The 24,129-nt window shown below is 41.7% G+C and overlaps 1 protein-coding gene across 2 annotated transcripts in view; it reads right to left on the minus strand.

Annotated features, from left to right (window-relative positions):
• ME3 (malic enzyme 3) overlaps positions 1-24,129 on the minus strand; it is a 231,947-nt gene that overhangs the window by 101,670 nt on the left and 106,148 nt on the right. For both annotated transcript variants that reach the window (XM_004051940.3, XM_055355656.2), the window contains exons 3-4: positions 16,940-17,073; positions 13,798-13,947 (exon numbers count right to left, since the gene is read on the minus strand). In XM_004051940.3, the coding sequence (XP_004051988.2) occupies positions 13,798-13,947; positions 16,940-17,073 (284 nt within the window). The remainder of the gene's footprint in view (positions 1-13,797; positions 13,948-16,939; positions 17,074-24,129) is intronic.

Genomic DNA, 24,129 nt, shown 5'->3' on the forward strand with positions numbered 1-24,129 from the left:
AGGAGAATTTCCCAAACCTAGCAAGGCAGGCCAACATTCAAATACAGGAAATACATAGAACACCACAAAGATACACCTTGAGAAGAGCAACCCCAAGACACATAATTGTCAGATTCACCAAGGTTGAAATGAAGGAAAAAATGTTAAGGGCAGCCAGAGAGAAATGTCAGGTTACCCATAAAGGGAAGCCCATCAGACTAACAGAGGATCTTTCTGCAGAAACCCTACAAGCCAGAAGAGAATGGGAGTCAATATTCAACATTCTTAAAGAAAACAATTTTCAACCCAGAATTTCATATCCAGCCAAACTAAGCTTCATAAGTGAATGAGAAATAAAATCCTTTACAGACAAGCAAATGCTGAGAGATTTTGTCACCCTCAGGCCTGTCTTACAAGAGCTCCTGGAGGAAGCATTAAATATGGAAAGGAAAAGCTGGTACCAGCCACTGCACAAACATACAAAAATGTAGAGACCATTGACACTATGAACAAACTGCATCAACTAATGGGCAAAGTAACAAGCTAGCATCATAATGACAGGATCAGATTCACACATAACCATATTAATCTTAAATGTAAATGGGCTAAATGCCCCAATTAAAAGACAAAGACTGGCAAATTGGTTAAAGAGTCAAGACCCATTGGTGTGCTGTATTCAGGAGATCCATCTCACATGCAAAGACACACATAGGCTCAAAATAAAGGGATGGAGGAAGATTTACCAAGCAAATGGAAAGCAAAAAAAGCAGGGGTTGCAATCCTAGTCTCTGATAAAACAGACTTTAAACCTAGAAAGATCAAAAAAGACCAAGAAGGGCATTACATAATGGTAAAGGGAATCGAGGCAACAAGAAGAGCTAACTATCCTAAATATATATGCACCCAATACAGGAGCACCCAGATTCCTAAAACAAGTTCTTACAGACCTACAAAGAGACTTAGACTCCCACACAAGAATAGCGGGAGACTTTAACACCCTACTGTCAGCATTAGACAGATCAATGAGACATAAAATTAACAAGGATATTCCGAACTTGAACTCAGCTCTGGACCAAGTGGAGCTAATAGACATCTACAGAACTCTCCACCCCAAATCAACAGAATATACATTCTTCTCAGCACCACATCACACTTATTCTAAAATCAAACACATAATTGGAAGTAAAACACTCCTCAGCAAATGCAAAAGAATGGAAATCATAACAAACAGTCTCTCAGACCACAGTGCAATCAAATCAGAACTCAGGATTAAGAAGCTCACTCAAAACTGCACAACTACATGTAAACTGAACAACCTACTCCTGAATGACTACTGGGTAAATAATGAAATAAAGGCAGAAATAAATAAGTTCTTTGAAATCAATGAGAACAAAGACACAACGTACCAGAATCTCTGGGACACAGCTAAAGCAGTGTTTAGAGGGAAACTTATAGAACTAAATGCCCACATAGAAAGCAGGAAAGATCTAAAACTGACACCCTAACATCACAATTAAAAGAACTAGAGAGGCAAGAGCAAACAAATTCAAAAGCTAGCAGAAGACAAGAAATAACTAAGATCAAAGCAGAACTGAAGGAGATAGAGACACAAAAAAAATTCAAAAAAATCAATGAATCCAGGAGCTGGTTTTTTGAAAAGATTAACAAAACAGATACACTGCTAGCCAGACTAATAAAGAAGAAAAGAGAGAAGAATCAAATAGACACAATAAAAAATGATAAAGGAGATATCACCACTGATTCCACAGAAGTACAAACTACCATAAGAGAATACTATAAACACTTCTACGCAAATAAACTAGACAATCTAGAAAAAATCGATAAATTCTTGAACACATACACCCTCCTCCCACGACTAAACCAGGAAGAAGTCCAATCCCTAAATAGACCAATAACAAGTTCTGAAATTAAGGCAGTAAATAATAGCCTACCAACCAAAAACAGCCCAGGACCAGACGGATTCATAGCCGAATTCTACTAGAGGTACAAAGAGGAACTGATACCATTCCTTCTGAAACCATTCCAAACAATAGAAAGAGAGGGACTGCTCCCTAACTCATTTTATGAGGCCAGCATCATCCTGATGCCAAAACCTGGCAAAGACACAACAAAAAAAGAATTTTTCAGGCCAATATCCCTGATGAACATCAATGCAAAAATCCTCATCCCTCTTGATGAGGCAAAAATACTGGCAAACCAAATCCAGCAGCACATCGAAAAGCTTATCCACCATGATCAAGTTGGCTTCATCCCGGGGATGCAAGGCTGGTTCAACATATGCAAATCAATAAACGTAATCCATCACGTAAACAGAACCAATGACAAAAACCACATGATTATCTCAATAGAAGCAGAAAAGGCCTTCGATAAAAGTCAACACTCCTTCATGCTAAAAACTCTCAAGAAACTATCAATGGAAAGTATCTCAAAATAATAACAGCTATTTATGACAAACCCACAGCCAGTATCATACTGAATGGGCAAAAGCTGGAAGCATTCCCTTTGAAAACTGGCACAAGACAAGGATTCCCCTCTTTCATCACTCCTATTCAACATAGTGTTGGAAGTTCTGGCCAGGGCAATCAGGCAAGAGAAAGAAATAAAGGGTATTCAAATAGGAAGAGAGGAAGTCAGATTGTATCTGTTTGCAAATAACATGGTGTATATTTAGAAAACCCCATCGTCTCAGCCCCAAATCTCCTTAAGCTGATAAGCAACTTCAGCAAAGTCTCAGGATACAAAATCAATGTGCAAAAATCACAAGCATTGCTATATACCAGTAATAAACAAACAGCCAAATCATGAGTGAGCTCCCATTCATAATTGCTACAAAGAGAATAAAATACCTAGAAATACGACTTACAAGGGATGTGAAGGACCCATTCAAGGGGAACTAAAAACCACTGCTCAAGGAAATAAGAGAGGACATAAACAAATGGAAAAACATTCCATGCTCATAGATAGGAAGAATCAATATTGTGAAAATGGCCATACTGCCCAAAGTATTTATAGATTCAATGCTATCCCCATCAAGCTACCATTGACTTTCTTCACAGAATTAGAAAAAACTACTTTAAATTTCATATGGAAACAAAAAAGAGCCCATATAGCCAAGACAATCCTAAGCAAAAAGAACAAAGCTGGAGGCATCATGCTACCTGACTTCAAATTATACTACAAGGCTTCAGTAACCAAAATAGCATGGTACTGGTACTAAAACAGACATATAGACCAATGGAACAGAACAGAGGCCTCAGAAATAATGCCACACATCTACAACCATCTGATCTTTGACAAACCTGACAAAAACAAGGAATGGGGAAAGTATTCCCTATTTAATAAATGGTGTTGGGAAAACTGGCTAGCCATATGCGGAAAACTGAAACTGGACCCCTTCCTTACACCTTATACAAAAATTTACTCAAGATGGATTAAAGACTTAAATGTAAGACCTAAAACCATAAAAACCCTAGAAGAAAACCTAAGCAATACCATTCAGGACACAGACATGGGCCAAGACTTCATGACTAAAACACTAAAAGCAGTGGCAACAAAGCCAAAATTGATAACTGTGATCTAATTAAACTAAAAAGTTTCTGCACGGCAAAAGAAACTGTCATCAGAGTGAACAGGCAACCTACAGAATGGGAGAAAAATTTTGCAATCTATCCATCTGACAAAAGGTTAATATCCAAAAATCTATAAAGAACTTAAACAAATTTACAAGAAATAAACAGACAACCCCATCAAAAAGTGGGTGACAGATACGAACAGACACTTCTCAAAAGAAGACATTAATGCCACCAACAAAAATATGAAAAAATGCTCATCATCACTGGTCATTAGAGAAACGCAAATCAAAAGCACAATGAGATACCATCTCATGCCAGTTAGAATGGTGATCATTAAAAAGTCAGCAAACAACTGATGCTGGAGAGGATATGGAGAAATAGGAACGTTTTTACACTGTTGGTGAGAGTGTAAATTAGTTCAACCATTGTGGAAGACAGTGTGGCGATTCCTCAAAGATCTAGAACCAGAAATACAATTTGACCCAGCAATCCCATTACTGGGTATATACCCAAAGGATTATAAATCATGCCACTATAAAGACACATGCACACGTATGTTTACTGCAGCACTATTCACTATAGCAAAGACTTGGGACCAATCCAAATGCCCATCAATGATAGACTGGATAAAGAAAATGTGGCAGCCGGGCACAGTGGCTCACACCTGTAATCCCAGCACTTTGGGAGGCCCAGGCAGGCGGATCACAAGGTCAGGAGATTGAGACCATCCTGGCTAACACAGTGAAACCCCATCTCTACTAAAAATACAAAAAATTAGCCGGGTATGGTGGTGGGTGCCTGTAGTCCCAGCTACTCAGGAGGCTGAGGCAGGAGAATGGCGTGAACCCGGGAGGCAGAGCTTGCAGTGAGCCCAGATCACGCCACTGCACTCCAGCCTGGGTGACAGAGCAAGACTCCATCTCAAAAAAGAAAAAGAAAATGTGGCACATATGCACCATGGAATACTATGCAGCCATAAAAAGGTTAAGTTCATGTTATTTGCAGGGACATGGATTAAGCTGGAAACCATCATTCTCAGCAAACTAACACAGGAACAGAAAACCAAACACTGCATGTTCTCACTTATAAGTGGGAGTTTAACAATGAGAACACATGGACACAGGGAGGGGAACATCACACACTGGGGCCTGTCGAGGGGGTGGGGGGTTGGGGGAGTGATAGCATTAGGAGAAATACCTTATGTAGATGACGGGTTGATGGGTGCAGTAAACCACCATGGCATGTGTATACCTATGTAACAAACCTGCACGTTCTGCACATGTATCCCAGAACTTAAAGTATAATAAAATAAAATAAAAAATAAAATAATTCAAAACAAAAAACAAAAAAAATAAGAAGCCACTCTTTTTAGACATAACTCAATGTGAGCAAACAGAACATTTAGTGCATTTTACAGGTCAATGGGAGATCAAGGTTATCTGAGGAATGGTCCACTCAACTCCTGCTTATATGTACGTATTTCCTTCTCAGGGCTAGGAAATTCTCCCCACACCTATCCTTTTGATCACCATGGCTGTGATTGCCAGGGATAAAGGAGGAAAAGGACAGAGCCAGATAAAAAAGAAACAAAAGTCAGTTTGTTTAAATTGCCAGGGAATAATGCCTTTGGCTAAAGGAAGTCAACCCAGAACATCCTGTTCTAGTTAATAAAGTTCATCTGTCTCCCATTTAAGTAAGGAAAACATAATGTCTGCATTTGTGGGGGATGCTCAGCCATTGCCACCTTCACTCCCATCCAAACTCATGGATGGCTGAGGAGTGTCCATCCTTTCCCCAGAGCAAGCTGCTCCTTCTGGATGCTAAAGTCCTAGGCAGGTCACATGCATTTAAGCACAAACTCACTTTTTCAGATGCAAATCTCAAAGCTTTCACTAAAAAAGTAAGCCAATTCCCTCAGTGATTGAAATCTGTATAATTCAGACACAAAAATAAATGTTCCTTCTCTCCTCTACCTCTGTTCCAAAGTATTTCAGCAATGTGGGATCTAGATACAATTAACTTACTCCATGTGACATTCATGTCAAATAACAGCTGAACAACCTTATGCTTTGGAGGGACTCCTCCTCCTTCCACCTTCCTAAGATCTATTCCGGCATCAATTCCCAAACCACGGCATCAAATAATCCATGACAGATTCTGGATTGCCCAGCTGGTCTGTCTGGGAAGGTGCCCATTTGTGAATCAGAGCTCTCAGCAAAAAATGACACTTCTGCCGATAAGCCTGCAAGCTTTTTCTTGTCAGAAAATGAAAAGTATGTGTTTTCATTTACTTTTGCATTTTCCTCCCTTAAATGCCAGAAACATTAGAGGCAAATTTGTAGCCACGGTGCTCTAATCTACAAGAAAAATGAAAGACCGTGAGGGTTGGAAGGAGCCCTGAGATCACCTACTAATATCCTCACTTTATAGATGAGGAAAGTGAGGCCCAGAAAGGGGGAGGGATTATAGGTCACGCTACTAGTTCATGACAGGAACCCATATTTCATGACTCCCAGCTCCTTCTACTAATGTACAGTGGGCTGTGGAAATATCTTCTACTCCTGCCTCCTTCCGATGGTCTCTGTTCACTTTGCAGTGAGCTGCCTTTCACCGTCCTTTTGTCCGGTGATTCTCGAAGTGTGGTCCCTGGCCAGAAGCATCAACATCACCTGGACTTCGTTGATACGTAAATTCTCTGGTCCCATCCCAGACTTGCTCAGTCTAGTTTAACAAGCCCTCCAGGTGATTTTAATGCTCACTAAAGTTGAGATACTTACTTTAACCTGTTAGCTTCATCCAACCTATTCACAAGGGGATCAGATCCATCTGATTTCATAGCTCTTTTTCAGTTTGGCTGTTCTAGTTACCTAAGGCAGAAGTTCACTTAAGTTACCTCTGGAGAAAGAGTGTCTATTGTAAAGTTTTGAACAAGAACTGGAATGGAAAGCTGTCATGAACTGAGGCAGCTCTAGGGACCACTCTTTCTGTGTTTTTCCCTGTTTCTCTTCCATCTGCCCTTATCTCCTCTTTCCATAATATTCCTTTACCTCCAGCTCTATTACTTTCTGTTCCTTCTTAGCTGGCATTTGCCATTGGCCTACCACAACCTGACTCTAAAGTCTAAACCATGGTATCCTTTTTTCCTTAATTTTTCTTCCCAAGTGGAAAATTCTTTCTATATGACTGCTTTCATGTCTCATTTCAAATTCCTGAAAAGGACATTAACTGGTCCAGTGTATCTCTTGAGCCCGGCCACACTGGGTACACGGTTACCTAAATGATTAACCACCCTTGAGCCTGATGTTTGCTCCTATCTAATCAATTATTGACATCACATGAGTGGGCAGCTATTACCATTACAATGTGGGTAATTACATGAGGGAGTCAAGAGGATGAGAGTGAAACTTGGAAGTTAGACTTCTGTGTAGTGATAGGAACTTCAAGAGGAAATTGGGGAAGAGAGGAGGATGGCAGATGTAGAACTCCCCTCCCAACCCTGTGAATGAGATGAGGGGGCTTGGGTGGTGGGGCTGAACAATTTGACTTGCTGAAGGTTGAGTTGGAGATGGAGGTTCTGTTATCTTATTATGACCTCAACCTTCAAGAGTACTTCCAGGTTGGGATGGGCTGGAAAATACGGGATGCAGATTATCAACTCCCTAAAAGTCACAGAAGATCCAAGCTGTAAGGAATTTCAGGGAACACTCAGGTCAGCAGTTCTCAGCCCTGGCTGCCCATTAGAGTCCTCTGAAGAGCTTCCGAAAGCCAGAGATGCCTGGGCTCCATTTCAGGGATTCTGATTTACAGCTCTCCAGACACGTTTAGTGCACAGACGGGACTGAGAATTGGTGCTCTAACTAGACCCTTTTAATTTTACAGGTGGGGAAATTTAGGTTTGGCTGCATAATATTACCATGGATCACTTAAAAATCTATTTCTAACTTGTTTATAGAATTTGGGTTACTAGATCATAAAATGTTAGAGCTAGAAGAGATCACGGAAGCCATGCAGCAGAACCCTACCACTGTTACTAGAGACTAATGAGCTAAGTGACTTGCCTAAGGAGTTGTAGCCAGAAAGGGGATGATTGAGGGCAAGAACCCAGATCTCCTGACTCCTAATCCAGTGCTCTCCCTATAACAGCCAAGGACAAGGGACTAAAAGGGCCAGATGAGAGGTTAACCAGAACCAGCTGCAGACCTTGTACACACTCTACTCAAGGACGCCTTTCCAGCAGCACAGCTGAAAGTTTGGCAGCAGAGTCTGGGTGAAATTGGAATGTCAAGCAGTCTTGGCCAAAGGAATCAGTGCTTTGGTGCCCTGAGATTGGGCAGAAGGCTGGTTTGATGATGCTAGTCCTTGCTTTCTGCTTGCCTCCCAATTTTGCTGGGAGTATGTGTGTGTGTTTGTATTCCCAATCAACGGACACCTGGGTTGGAACTGTGTTGTGATGTGCTCAAAAACCATGCCCTGGGTGTCAGGGATCTCTCCATTTACTGGGGCAAGGTTGTCTTTGTTTTCCAGAGTGGCTTTGATCAAAGTGTTGGCATTCATTGGTCTTGTGTACAGCTGGAAATGGGCTCCAGTGGGTATTTAGGAAGCAGAGGCGTGTGATTCATGTCCCAGGGGTCCCTCTGGGTGTGTGTGCACATGCATGTGCATGTGGGGGTTGCCGGTGGGCTGGTGGAGGTGGTTGAAGACAAGAAGGTTCCAGTGCAAGAAAATGAAGCATACCAGACATTGAGCGGGAAGTAGGAAACTCCAAGGAGGTAAATGTGAACCTTAACCATATCCTCTTATGGGTATGGGGTGAGAGGGAAGAAGAGATGAAAAAGTAATACCCCTCCTTTAAGCTTATGAGGAACTTTACAGTTGATAAAGCATGTTCACATGCGTTTAGCCCTTCTGACCCTCATAATGATCCCACAAGGTGGATAGTTCCTGTGATCCGAGCTTGGAGCTGTGGAGTAGCTCCAAGGCCACATGGTATTTAGATGAGGGGGCTGAACCACTACCTCTGACTCCAGCCCAAGTGCTCTGTCCAACATGATATATTATGCCTCCCAAGTGTGAGAGTGTGTGTGTGCACCCATGTGTGTGCCCCTCCTGGGTGCAGACTTATCTGGCAAGAATAAGTGAAGGCCAGAATGATGTGTCATGTTTACCAGGGCCAACCAGAAGCTGGACTATGAATTCAGGAACAACACAGGAAATTGGCTCTTGGTCAGCTGTGATGTCTTAGATAAGTTAGCTTTCGTTTTCATCTCAGTGAAATAATAAGCACCTCGAGGAGTTGTTATAGGGCTCAACAATAATGCACACAAAATAGCTAGACCAGGGCCCACCATGAGAAGTACATGCATTCAATAAATGGTAACTCTTAATATCATGTATGTATGTTATTGGCCAATGTGCAGAAGACCACCTATTTGCAGATAAGAAAGAGAGCAGCTTGGCTGAGGGCCAAGGGCTGCTGGCTTTGTCCAAATACATCTTCAGGTACTTTTCACAGAGTCTCCAACTACATAAAACCAAGTCCCACTTCCCAGCCTCACCTTTCTAACTCATCACAGCCCGATCTCTGATTCCTCACACATACTTGCTAGTGATTTGCTAGTTAAGTGCAAGTACAGATGATTTCAGGTCTGAATCAAACAACAGAGTGTGGCGGTACTTCAGAGGACTGGGGTGGCCTCAGCAGGTTTACAGTGTGTATTCTTGGGTGAGGTGACTGAGTAGATGACAACTCCTGGGGTCCTGGGTCAACCAGATCACAGCTGCTGAGCTCCTACTAGGGCCAGGCCCTTTACATTTGGAATCTCGTTGAATCCTCCCAAGCAGCCATGTGAATAAGTGTTATTTCCATTTCACACATGAGGAGGCTGAGGAGGTGCTAAATTAATTGTCAAAAGTCATCAGGAGCTGAGATTCAAGGCCAAGCCTGCCTGGCTTCAAAGTCCGTGCTGCTTCTACTACCTACAACCCAGCCCTCTGACAAAGACGCTCCTTTGACCAAAACTTTAGTTGGGCTCCTGAGTCCCCTCTGACTAGGTCAGACATTGGGCTTCCCTCCCTGTCCTTGTAGAATCCAGTGTGAGCAAGAATCCTGCTAAGTCCTCCACCTGCCTTTGGTAACTTGCCACCCTTGTTATCTCAGGACCCTGGTCTGCCTTCAGCGATAACCCCATCCTGTCAATTTAACCAGAAACCCCTTATTCTTGATGTTTCCTCCTAGTAATTTTCCAAGCACCACCCCCCATGCTGTTCCTGGGTTATAAATCCCCATTTGTCCTTACTGGAGTCAGAGTTGAGTCCAATCTCTCCCTCACTGCAAGACTCCTCTGCCATAGTTCATAATCTATCGTAGTCCTCTGCCCTCCAGCTCCTGAATAAAGTCTGCCTTACCATCTTTAACAAGTGTCATAATGTTTTCTTTCAGACCTCCATCACCCATACGGGTTGGACCCTACACCAAAGCCGGGAAATGTTAGATCTAAAGGCGGGTGCAGCACATTGCTTGGAGCCCAAGAGGATGAGGCATGTGAAGACAGGGCTGGTCAACAGGGATGTGGCCTGGGAGAGGGAGAGTATTCACTGACACTGGACCCCATGTTGGCTTCCTCCCCACGCCCTTCCTCTGGGTTGAGTCCTGTGTCGGCCTCCACCCCGCCTCACCTCTGGCTTTCACCTCTGGCTTTCACCTCTTCCAGCTCACACACTAGTGACTGACCTTCATGGGGCGTTCCCTCAAGCCAGGCTCATGGAGGTGCATGCAGAGGAGTGTCAGGTGAGAGGCAGGATGAGGCAGAGGAGGCTCCACCAGAGCCCAGAACCTTCTGTGGTGCCTATCTTCCCAGAGACACTCTGGTGCCCCTGAGATACTCTTTCCCCGGTAATGAGGTGATGCAGAGCCCCAGGCAGGTTGGAGTCTCAATTTTAGCATCAGCTGGATGTAATTAGCTTTGGTGGGGGGCCAGACACCTTACAGAGGACTTCATTGTTCTTGGGAACCTGGCAGGAGTGTTTATCGTTTCAGAAACTGAGAAGGTGCTGGCTCTCTCCCTCTTGGCCTCGGGGCTATCCTCCCTTCAGATGCTAATCCACAAAGTAAGTCCAAGCCAGGTCTCAGATGAAGTTCAGGGCTTGGGTGGAGCCCAGACTTTTATTTCCCCCAGGAGCAAGGCAGGTAGGTGTGGAATCCACACCTGGAAAGCAGCCAAATGGAAACCTAGAGCAACAACTCAGAATGTCACATGTCAGATAACTTAATTGGGTAATCATCTGAAGAAGGGTTTGTGCACAACGTATTCGGGAAGTCTGAACCAAGAGTGTGCGGGACTAATCCAAGAAGACGGTTAAGTCTGCCCAAGCCTGCCTCAAGCTCACTCAGCTGCAGGCCCCCGGACCCTGCTGGATCAATTCCTCCCAGGAGAGCTCTAGAAGTGGTATCTAGCAATCCCCACCTGAGACCCCTGGGCAGTCAAACATTCCTGGAGCTGCAACGACATCCCACCCAGAATGCCCACCAGCTGTGCACAGTCCGAAACTGTAAGAGGCAGTGTAGTGTGGTGGTTGCCTGTCTACACTTTGGTTCAGATTGGCTTGGGCCCTGGCTTTGCTGGTTATAAACTCTGTGTGACTTTGGGTAAGTTATTTCCCTGTGCCTCAGTTTTCTCATTTGCAATTGAGATGATAATAGGGCCTACCTCCTAGGGAGGTTGTAATCATTAATGCATTAAGATATGTAAATTCAGTCCTGGTGGTGTCCCTGGATTCTGGAGTGGGCTCTGGAGGCAAATTCTACTTTTACAAGCCTGTTGCATATGCAAAGTCCTAACCCTGCTACTAGTTCATCTGGAACCACTGAAGCCACTACAATCTAGTTTCCATAAGAGCTTATGGAGTGAGGGCTTCCACACATCCCGGCAATAGGGGCCAGAGTGGGGTAGACTTGAATTTCCATTAGATCTCAGTCAGGGGAGATGGTTAATCTTGCCTTAGGGGGATAAAGGTCCTCTTCAGGAAAAAGCTGGTTCTGGAAAAGCAAAATTGTGTATGTTTGCATAATTTTGGGTTTGGTTTCCTTCTGAAGTTAAAAGTGTTAGTTTGTTACATGTTCAATGATTCAATTTTCTTGGTAAATATTTAAACATGCATATGTATAATATGATTCTACATCTATCAATCCTTTCTCCTTTCTACAATAGTTACTGAAGAGAAATAGACACTGACATTTATCTGGTTCCAATTTTATGCCAGGTACCTGATCCACACTTCTCATTTTACCCTCATAATGATTGAGGTAGGTAGTATTGTTACCTCAATTTCATAAATGTGGAAATTAAGGCAGAGAGAGGATAAGAAAATCACCCAGGGTCACGGAGATTAAAATTCGGGGCTGATTGCAAAGAACCAATTCTTCACACTGAGTACACAGCATTACTTTCCCAACCGAGTGACAATTACTTGCCAAGTATTGGTCTAGAATACCCAACAGATCCATCATGTTTCTTGCCCCTTCAAGAAGTTTGTATTCTAGTAGAAGACAGTTATATACAAACAACTAAAAACATGAAAACCAAAAAGAAAACTATGGGATAGATGAAGTATGTGTAATGGATTTTGAGGAGGCCAAGAAAGGGGTGGTCAGTTCAGCCTGAGGGGATGGGGGAGGTCTCCGTGGAGAAGTTGACCCTTGGGGTGGGCCTTGAAGGATAACCAGAATTGTGATGAGTGGAGACCAAGGAAAGGGGAGATGCAGGAGTTTGAGGCAGACAGGACCATACGTGCCAAGGCATGGAGAAGAACATCGGTGTACTTGGGCATGGAGAACAGATCAGAGTAGCTAGAACACTGAATTTTGGAGCTGGGCTGTGACAGGCTTAGATATCTCAGACTGTTGGGCTTGATTCTTTCAGCCCTAGGGAGCTGCTAAATGCCTCAGATGAAATGCCATGAGCTGATCTGTGCAGAAAGGATCATTTCTGAGAAGGAACAGGGAAGTACATAGAGTCCTGCATCCTTCAGAAATGTACCATCAGCTCCTAATGTCTCTACCACTATTGGTTTTGGGAATGAGAATAAGAGAACAGGAGTCTCCTTCCTGTTGAAAGAAGCATGTTGAAGACCAGAACTGTTATGGAGCTCTGGCATAGTGAGCCTCTATAGGTTTGCAAAAGCTTAGCTGTTCTGAGTGATGAGGATGTGTCTGCTGCAACAGCCAGACACACCACCATCAGGATGAGGTTTGATGTGCTATCCTTTGCCAATGGTAACAGTGGGATCTGGAAAGAAACAGGACTGGCATTGGGAACACACTGTGACCATCTTGTAATATTCAACTGAAATGCTGGCTACAAAACTAGAAGATTGTTTTTCCAAATTAAAAAAAGCTGTTTTGAATCCATGATTACATGTTCCCCATATAACGCGTGATTTACAAACACTGACTTATAAATTCTACATAAATGTAAATTACATATCTGTGCACAGTATGTTGCATATTTACATATTTGAACGTAGACTAGAACAATGTTCCATTACATATAATAAACCAGGTAGCTCTTTTAACATTAGTGCTAGAACTATGTATTTATAATTATAAGGCACCTTCCACCAAGGACTCTACCAGTTTTTCTTTTTTTTTAAACATATATTCTGAAGTCATTTTGAAAAAAAAACTGATTGCTTTAGAAAACTGCTCAAAATTCTTTGGCTCTGAGAGAAAATGGAGTGCCAAAGTTTTGTCTAATAAAATGACATTTAAAGTGGAATCTGAGTCAAGCCCAAAGGAAGATATGCTGGTTTTTCAAACATCAAAAGAATTCAGTCTTTGGTATCCAACACTCCATTATTCATTGGCCTGAATTGGCAGGAGAGCTGTTGGTACTTTGGAGGTGACCAGAGCGGGTGAGAGAAGTGACAGGTAGATAATGAGAGAAATACAACCTGAACTCTCTCTCAGGCCAACTCTGAGCATGCTGGGCATTTATTATTTGGAGGTGAAGAAGATTCAATAAACCCTTGCTAGCTACTCTTTTCACTCATTTCTCTGCTTACAGGGTCATTTTTCTGAGCAAGTGCTTGAAATCAAATGTCTTTTTGTTGGACCACTGACCCAACCAGGAGTTAGCCTCCAGGGTCCCAATATGCATGAAGGGCGGAAAGAATTTATTCCCCTCTATGAGGCAGCCCCTCCCAGGGCCCTCACTCCACGGGGGCTCACCGGGGCCTGCGGAAAGTCAGGCCATAGTGCTGACAGGCCAGCCCCACGGTAGGTGTGTACACGATTGGCATGAACTTCTCCACGTCCGAAGTCAGCACTCGGTAGAAGAGCTTCTCGTTCCGGTCTTGGAGTGTCATGAGAATGATGTACCTTGTAAAAGGAGAGAAAAAGCAAGCTGACATGTGGTAGCAGCAGGCCCTGATGCCTCTGTGGTGTGGTGCAAAAACCCAAGGCTCCTGTTCCTGCTTAGCCCGGAACATTCATGGGCAAGCCATCTGCCCTGAGCATGAGCTTCAACAGCTATGAAATGTGAAGATGACCTGCTTGTGGTGCTTATTATTATACATGGTGTAGATACTGTTGTAAATATTTTACATTAACTCCTTTAAAACTTCCAATGGCTTGTGAAGTAGGGATTATAATTCTTGCTATTTTAGAGGCAAGGAGACTAATGTAGAGAGAAATTGACTCACCCCAAGTCTCATGGAGTGGGAATTTGAATCTAAGCAGTCTGACTCTGGAATCTGTGCTCTCAACCACTGTTCAAGATGCTTATGATATTATGTGAACATTAATGAATGACAATAGCATAATAATATTCTGGGGGTGGGGTAGGGTCAAGGAAAATTCTGGGCATAGTATAAGCACTCTAGGACTGGCCTCTCCTACCACACTGGACTGGTTCCTGTCATGAGTTGTGATTTCCAAAAATAATCTCTCTTTTACCTAATCCCTGAAACCTGAAATCACTAAGCCAGGGAAAGAGGCTTCCATTCAGACTCCTAAGAATGCAAAAACCTCTGTGAGAGAAAACCTAGGGGTTGAAATTCACAATTAAGTGTGACTGCTAATATCACAACCTTTCTGGATAATAATCTTGGGGAGAGTACCAAGGTACTTGATGCTCTGGCATGGGGTGGGATGGGAGAAATTTTCTAACAGGGGTAAAAAAGTCTGTGGTCTGGTGAAATGATCACTGGGCATGACATCAGGATCCTAGGTTTGAATCCCAGCTCTGCTGTTTATTAGCTGTGTGAACTTGGGAAAGTCTTGTGTGACCTCTTGCGTCTCAGCCTCTTCCTCGGTACCAAAGGAATTGGTCCTTTGGTGGAAAACCAAAAACTGTGCTCTGGAAGGTGTTTTTAGCAAGAGAGGACTGATACTCAGGAAGAGCAAGGATCTCAGCCCGTTGCCAGTGTGGGATTCTCTTACCCAGTAGCCATTTGTGCACATCTTTTCTCAATTCTACATTCAGTTATGTCAAACTGGTAACCTGAAATCAGCCATCGTACAAGTATTTACACTATGGAATCCGGCAGATTCCATAATTTCCTATCCCACCCCTCACCCAGCACAGATAACCAGTTATTAAAGATTTACCAGCACACCACTGCCCTTACCCAAAAGAAGATGGCGAGTTTTCTTAGCATGTCCCCAAGCACCTGTAAAATGAGGGATTCCTGGAAGTAAGCGGGTCAAGGTGGTCAAGCAGCATCAGGGGCAAGCCCTCTAGAGCTCCCAGTAATGGGCACACTCTTCTGTCCCTGAGCCTGGAATGTTTCCCCAGGCCTATGAGTGAGGCCCATCTACCTGGAAATAACTGGGGAGGGAAGGATTTTTTGAATTTAACTTTTAGAGCTTAATATCTGTAGGAAAGAGGATTTCACTTTGGACTTGATTTCTTCTTTATAAGTTTAACAAAAGGAGAAGGTTCAGATTGTTCAAACTTAGGGTGTGTCTCATCCTGTTAGTTGAATTCATTGTGTAATTTCTGGCTTGCTCTTCAGAGTGACTTAGCTAGACCCAATCAGAGTGAGATAAAAAAGAGGGAGAGGATATTTGGCCTGACTACAGTATGGCCTTGGAGTTAATGTGACTAACATCCTTCGAGTTTAGAGCTTTGGGAGTAGGGGTGGAGGTATGAGCAGAGGCTTCTGTGCTCATCACCACTCAGAAGCAATGGATGGTATGAGGGAAACAGAGGAATATGAGTGCGGGGTGACCCTGGCATGCTGCTGAGCTCTGCTCCTAGGGGGACAGCCACACCCTCAGGGACCCGAAGTCTTGGCCAGTTTGTTCTATAGATAGAACTGGCCAAGTTCTATAGTTTGTTTGTTCTAAGAGGGGGATTCCTTATCTTCTTCCTACATTTCTGCTAGAGCCAATAACAAGGTGACATATTTACTTGACAAACACTGACATACGGCCTACTATGTGCCAGGCACTGTTCTCAGCACATCACAAATACTAAGGCATTTAATCCTCATAACAACCCTATGAGTTTTCCCTATGGTACTCATCGTACCAATGGGAAAAGACCCGTAGAGGCTAAGTAACTTTTGCCGTTAAGAGGTAGAATATAGATTTGAACTCAGTCTAATACTAGAGTCTGGTCTTGTAGCCACTGGTCCCTGCTGCATCTTAGCTGTGGCATAGCAGAGAAATGAAAAGCATAGACTCTGGAGCCAGGTCTCTGTGTTCAAATTCTAGCCGTGCCCATTTATAGCCATTCAACCTGGGAAGTGACTACCTTCTTTAGTAAAGCTGATAAAGTTGACCCTGTGATTCCCCATTGTCTCTTTATGTCTGGATCCCCATTGGAGGAGAACTCAGAGAGGAGGCAGGGTTATTAACTGTTGCCCATAGCCTCCAACAGATGACATCTAGGTCCATCCTAAGGTGTCCCCTGTCCATTTCCCTCTCCCCTACCACGTCCCCCTAATTCCAGGAACCCAAGCCACGTACTACTTCCTTAACATGCCTGTCTCTACCTCTTTGCTCCAGTTCGTCCCTCTCAGTGAAATGTTCTCCCTGAACCCCATTGCTGTCTGCTGAAATCTTATCAGTGCTTCTTATGCTGACTCAGCTTCTACCACTTCCCAGAGTCCCTTCCAGATTCCACTAGTTGGAATGCAGTTTCCCTTCCCATTTCCCCCAGGACATGTCAGCTGTGTCTCAGTCTTAACAAGCCTTGTCTCTCAGGGAGACCATGAATTCTTTAGAAGGTAGGGCTGAGTCTGGGATCTCTTCGGGCTCTCAGCCTCTTTTAGCTGGAGAGTTTCCAGAAAACCCTCTGTGAAGCACAGGAAACAGACAGCTCAGCCCAAGGACCGGACAGAGAGAACAGATGCTAGGTACTGACTTGTCCAGGTCACTCTGCTGCCGCTCGTAATATCTCATGATTCGGAGGAGCTGGACGTCCTGGCTCAGAAAGCAGGGCGGGATAAGGCCGTGGATTCCAAGCTGCAGCCTTTCTTCAAGGGTAAAGGCCATCCCCTGGGAAAAACAGGAAAAAACACCCACACATAAGTGCATACTCAGGAGACAAAGGAACAGAAGGGGTCCCACCACAGACAGGTAAAAGTCAGTGTGACTCAGTAGAAAGGGCCCTCAACTCAAATCCCACCTCTGCTGTTAAAGTAGGAGGGTCATCTTGTGCCAATTACTTTGATGCTTCTGAACTTCAGCTTCCTCATTGGAAAAAATGGGGAAACTATCTGTATCATCAGCATTTTTCTTTTTTTTAATATATATATGTTTTATTTTATTTCTTAGAACAGTGATATGGTTTGTCTCTGTGTCCCCACCCAAATCTCATCCTGAATTGTAATCCAAATGTATAGTCCCCATGTGTTGAGGGAGGGCCCTGGTGGGACGTGATTGGATCATGGGGGCAGTTTTCCCCATGCTATTCTTGTGATAGTGAGTGAGTTCTCATGAGATCTGGTTGTTTGATAAGTATCTGGTGCTTCCTCCTTTTCTCTCTGTCCTGCCACCATGTAAGATGTGCCTGTTTCCCCTTCACCTTCTACTATGATTGTAAGTTTCGTGAGGCCTCCCCAGACATGTGGAACTGTGAGTCAATTAAGCTTCTTTCATTTATAAATTACCTAGTCTCAGGTAGTATCTTTATAGCAGTGTGAAAACGGACTAATACAAACAGTATTTACAGAAAAACTGAGAAGACAGTACAGAGTTCCCATATACCCCCTCAGCCAGTGTCCCTGATTATTAACATTTGACATTAGTATTATACGTTCATTAGAGTCAATGAACCAGTAATGATCCATTATTATTAACTAAAGCCTTTAGTTTATTCAGATTTTTTAAAGTTTTTATCTAACATATATATAGATAGATAAATATATGTATATAATGATATGTGTGTGTGTGTGTGTATATATATATATATATATATATATATATATATATATCTATATTTCCAGGACCCATCCAGGATCCTGTATTAAGTTTAGTCATCATGTCTCCTTAGGCTCCTCTTGGCTTTGACAGTTTCCCAGATGTCCCTTGTTTTTGACAGCCTTGACAGTTTGGAGGAGCCCTGGTCAGGTATTTTGCACATACCCCTCTACTGGAACTTGTCTGATGTTTTTCTCATTATTGGATTTTGGTTATGGGTTTTTGGAAGGAAGATCACAGAAGTAGAGTGCCATTTTCATCACATCAGACCAGGGGTACATATAATAAATGTGATTATCACTGTTGATACAGACCTTGATCAGTGGCCAAAAGTCATGCTTGTCAGGTTTCTCCACTGTAAAGTTACTCCTAGCCTTGGCCATTGGGAGTGTTTTCAGCTGGCTCTTGGATTTCTTTGACATACTACGCATAATGTAGCAGTAGTGGGTTGGTTATTTTTTTGTTTTTGTTTTTGTTTTGAAATTCCTTACTTTCTGGCACTACCAGATGCTCCAGGTTCATCTTGTACATTGCCAGCCATGGTCCTAGACTAAGCCATTTCTCCAAGGATCCCCAATTCCTTTTTCAGAGCATGGTATTAGAAGGCAAGATTTGGGCACTATTTACTACTTGTGTCCCTTGCTTATTTCTAGTCCCTGTCAGTTGACAGAGCAAGGAAATATACATGTGTATATTAAAACTGGAGTATAACCACATATCTATAAATTTTTCTATATTTAACCATCTGAACCTATATTAAGCTGAACATAAGTTCATACTAATGTCTCCAATGTGAATTCATTACCACATGGATCATTTTAGCACCATCACCTTGCTAAACTGTGAATTCCCACTCCAACAATAAAAAGCTTGGCTTTGACCATCTCCCATTTTTGTACTTAATTGCTTAATTTCAGTATACACATATAGCAGTTTCAAAATGGTTAACCTGTACCACTGTGGGAAACAACTTTATAAATTAGAGTACAGTGGTTATGTGCAGTTCCTTTTGCCTTTAGTCTAATAAACTCCACTCATTTCCAAAGTTACTTAAGTCAAAACTTTTTCCCTCTACCCTCTTCACTGAGATTGTTACATACATCTGTAATACAATTAGATTCTCTTGTCATAGTCTGCATTCCTTCCTGGAATCCCCCAACCTATTAAATAATTTTTTAAAAATCTGGACACATTAAGGTTCATTCTTTATGCTGTAAAGTTCTATGGGTTTTGACAAATGCATGTCATGCATCTACCATGACAGTATCATACAAAATAGTTTTACTGCACTAAAAATTCCATGGGGTTTACTTGTTCATCTCTCTTTCCTTCCCCAAACCTCTGGCGACCACCGACCTTCTTTACTGAGTCTACATTTTCATCTTTTCTAGAATGTCATACAATTGGAACCATAAAGTATGTAGCTTTTTCAGACTGGCTTCTTTTACTTAGAAATATGCACCTAGAGTTCATTCATGTATATTTATCATTGAATAACATTCCACTGTACATTTATACCATAGTTTGTTTCTCCACTTATTGAAGAAAGCTTGGTTGCTTCCAGCTTTTGATGATTATAAATAAAGTTGCTGTAAATATTCCTGTGCAGGTTTTTGTGAGAACGTAAGTTTTTTAATCAGTTGGATAATATGTTGGAGTGCAACTGCTGGATCATATGGTAAAACTATGCTTGGCTTTGTAAGAAGCTGCCAAACTTTTCTAAAGTGGCTGTACCGTTTTGCATCCCTGCTAGAAGTGAATGAGAATTTCTGTTGCTCTACATCCTCTCCAGCAACTGGTATTGTCAGTTTTTGGGATTTTAGTTGTTCTAGTAGATGTACGGTGATATGTCATTATTGCTTCAATTAGCAATCCTCTATTGACATATAATGTTGAGTATCTTTTCTTTTTTTCCCTTAAATTTCAGCCTTTATTTTAGATACAGGGGTACATGCGCAGGTTTGTTACACAGGAATATTGTATGATGCTGAGGTTTAGGGCAGAGATCCCATTACCCAGGTACTGTGCATAGTACCTAATATGTATGTTTTCAACCTCCAGTATCCTCCCTTCCTCCCCCATCTAGTAGTCTGCAGTGTCTATTGTTCCCATGTTTAAGTCCATGTGTGCTCAATATTTAGCTCCCACTTACAAGTGATAACATGTGGTATTTGGATTTCTGTTCCTGCATTAATTCACTAAGGATTATGGCCTCCAATTGCATTTGTGTTGCTGCAAAAAACATGACTTCATTCTTTTTTAAGTCTGCGTAGTATTCCGTGGTATATATGTACCACATTTTCTTTATCCACTCTATCATTGATGGGCACCTGAGTTGATCCCATGTTTTTGCTATTGTGAATAGCACAGTGATGAACATACAAGTGCATGTGTCTTTTTGGTAGAATGATTTATTTTCCTTTGGGCATATACTCAGTAATGGGATTGCTGGGTCCAGTGCTAGCTCTGTTTTAACTTTGAGAACTCTCCGGGCTGCTGTCCATAGTGGCTGGACTAATTTACATTACATTTACATTTACAGTGTATAAGCTTTCTCTTTTCTCATCAGCCTCTCCAGTATCTGTTGTTTATTGACTTTTTGATAATAGCCATTCTGACTGGTGTGAGATGGTATCTCATTGTGATTTTAATTTGCATTTCTCTGATAATCAGTGATGTTGAGCATTTTTTCATGTTTGTTGGACACTTATATGTCTTCTTATATGTTTTTGTTGCTGTTACTTTTGGGGACTTAGTCAAACATTCTTCGCCAAAGTTGATGTTGAAAAGAGTATTTCTTATGTTGTCTTTGAGGATTTTTTTATAGTTCGATGTCTTATATTTAAATCTTAGATGCACTGAGTTAATTTTTATATATGGTAAAAGGAAGAGGTCCAGTTTTAATCTTTTGCATATGGCTAGCCAGTTATCCCAGCACCATTTATTGAATAGGGATCCCTTTCCCCATTACTTGTCTTTGTCAACCTTGTTGATGATCAGATGGTTATAGGTGTGTGGCTTTATTTCTGAGTTTTCTCTTCTGTTCCATTGGTCTACAAGTCTGTTTTTGTATCAGTACCATGCTGTTTTGGTTACTGTAGCTTTAAGTATAGTATGAAGTCAGGTAGTATGATGCTTCCAACTTTGTTGTTTTAGCTTAGGATTGCTTGGCTAGTTGGGCTCTTTTTTACTTCCACATGGATTTTAGAATAGCTTTTCTAGTTCTGTGAAGAATGACCTTGGTAGCTTAATAGGAATAGCATTGAATTTGTACATTGCTTTGGGCAGTATGGCCATTTTTACAATATTGATTCTTCCAATCCATTAGCATGGAATGTTTTTCCATTTACTGGTATTGTCTCTGATTTCTTTCAGCAGGGTTTTGTAGTTCTCCTTGTAGAGATCTTGCTTTTCCTTGGTTAGCTGTATTCCTAGGTATTTCATATGTTTATTTTCTATCTGTATATCTTCTTTGGTAAAGTATCAGTTCAAATATTTTTCCCATTTAAGGTTTGTTTCTTTCATTATTGTTAAATTTTAAGTGTTCTCTGATCTAAAGTTGTAATGCAATCACTATCAAAATTTTAATGGCCTTTCTTTTGCAAAAATAGAAAAGCCAATTTTCAAATTCACACGGACTAGCAAGGGACCCCGAACAGCCAAAATCTTTTTTTTTAAAAAGGGACTTTGAAACTTACTACAAAGCTACAGAAAAAAAAAACAAAACAAAACAGTGTGGGACTGGCATAAGAATAGACATATAGGTAAATGGAATAGAATAAAGAGTTCGTAGATAAACTCATACATCTATGGCAAATTGATTTTTGACAAGGATTCCAAGTCCATCCAATGGGGGAAAGAATAGTCTCTTCAAGAAATGGTGTGGGGACAACTAAATTTCTACATGCAAAGAATAAAATTGGACCCCTAACTCACATTATACACAAACATTAACTCAAAATGGATGAACAACCTAAATATAAGATCCAAAACCATAAAACAGAAGAAAACGGGTAAATCTTTCTGATCTTGGATTTAGCAATAGATTCTTAGCTATGACACCAAAAGGGCTAGCAACAAAAGAAAAATTAGGTAAACTGGACTTCATCAAAATAAAAAAAGTCTGTGCATCAAAGGATACTATCAAGGATGTGAAAAGACAATCTGTAGAATGGAATAAAATACTTGAAAATCACTTATCTGATAATGGTTTAATATCCAGAATATACAAAGGACTCCTACAGCACAACAAAAAGAAATATGACCCAATTTAAAAAGAGCCAAAGGACTTGAAGGGACATTTCTCTAAAGAAGATAAACCAATGGCCAATAGCACATGGGAAGACACTGAGCATTATTAGTCAGTAGAGAAATGCAAATCAAAGCCACAATATGATACACTGTACCACTTTACATCCACTAGAATGGCTGAAATTAAAACACACACGTACACATACACACACACACACCCTAGGAAACAAGTGTTGATGAACATGTGGAGAAATGAAAACTCTGGCTGGTACATTGCTGGTGAGAATGTAAAATATTACAGCCTGTATGGAAAGCATAGTGGTCCTCAAAAAGCTGAACATAGAATTACCATATGACCCAGCAAGTCTGCTCCTAGGTATATACCCAAAGGAATTGAAAGCAGGGACTTGAACGAATAATTATATGTCAGTGTTCATTGCAGCATTATTTACCATAGCCAAAATGTGGAAATAACCCAGGTGTTCATCAACATATGAATGGATGAACAAAATGTATATACATGCAATGAAAATTTATTCAGCTATAAAAAGGAATGAAGTTCTGCTCTGTGCTACTTCATGGATGAACCTTGAAAACACTATGCTAAGTAAAATAAGCCAGACACAAAAGGACAAATATTGTGTGATTCTACTTATATGAAATGTCTGGAACAGGAAAATTCATAAAGACAAAGTAGCTTTGAAGTTATCATGGACTTGAAGGAAGGGAAGTGATGGCTATTGATGATTGGTTACAGCGTTTCTGTTTGGAGTGAGAAAAAGTTTTAAAAATGGATAATGGTGACTGTTGTACAACATTGTGAATGTACTTAGTGCCACTTAATTGTACAATTAAAATTGTCAAAATGGCTAATTTTATGTTATATATATTTACCACAGCTTACAAAACTACTAAGGTAATATATCCCAAACTGTTGAATTATACCACTCTAAATGGGTGAATTGTATGGTATGTAAATTATATTAAAAATTTTTTAAAATACTTCTTTGCATGTTTTAAATATAAGCCTTTTACTGGACATGTATTATGTAAATATTTTTCCTAGTCTGTGGCTTGTCTTTTCATTCTCTTGGCAGTGTCTTTCACAGATCAGCATTTTCTAGTTTGAATGCTGGGGAGAGAGATGGGGAATAAGATGTCGTGGAATCTCTGACCTGGTCACAATCAAGCCCTGCAGAGACAATGTTTGCTGGAAGAAGTTGCAGGAACTGTTCTCATAAGAGACACTGTGAGAATGGGACACGTGCAGCCCCACCTTTATCCCAAGATGAGAAAGTGCAACACATGGTGAAAAACAGAGACTTTTTCTGTGTAGAACTCAGGGTGGCCCTGCTGGAGTGAGGGCTGCCCTGGCACTGGAGCTCCTGGACACACTCAGCTTTCTCATGGGAGGCCCTAGCAACACTGACAATAGTGATCCCCTGAGTGGCTCCGTGGGCGGCAGACATCAAGAAGGAAGGGGCCAGAATCCCCATGGGGGGACTGTGCTGGCCTGCTAATGTAACCCCTGTTGAATTTAAGGCTGATCATAGCTGGGGCAACTCTGGTTAAGCCTTTTATCTGTACTGAGTCCCAAATAATGCAAGTTTCCTCCAAAAAGCGAAGAAAACTGTGCAGGTGATAAACGAGACCTCGATTATGCTGTTGACAGGCAGCTTCCCCCAGATTTCCTTGGGGAAAGGAAACTCACAAAGGTAGGGAGCATCAGAGCTCCCTTCATTCCTCTGCCACCTCAAAATGATTTCATCCAAAATTATTACAACCCCTTTGATAGGGAATTACTAACCATAGGGAGATCCAAACCCATATATTGATTATCCTCACCTTAGAGGTGTTGCTATCATCAGTTCTAAAGAAGAG

The sequence above is a fragment of the Gorilla gorilla genome, chromosome 9 (assembly GCF_029281585.2).
Source record: "Gorilla gorilla gorilla isolate KB3781 chromosome 9, NHGRI_mGorGor1-v2.1_pri, whole genome shotgun sequence".
In the NCBI taxonomy this organism is placed as follows: Eukaryota; Metazoa; Chordata; class Mammalia; order Primates; family Hominidae; genus Gorilla; species Gorilla gorilla.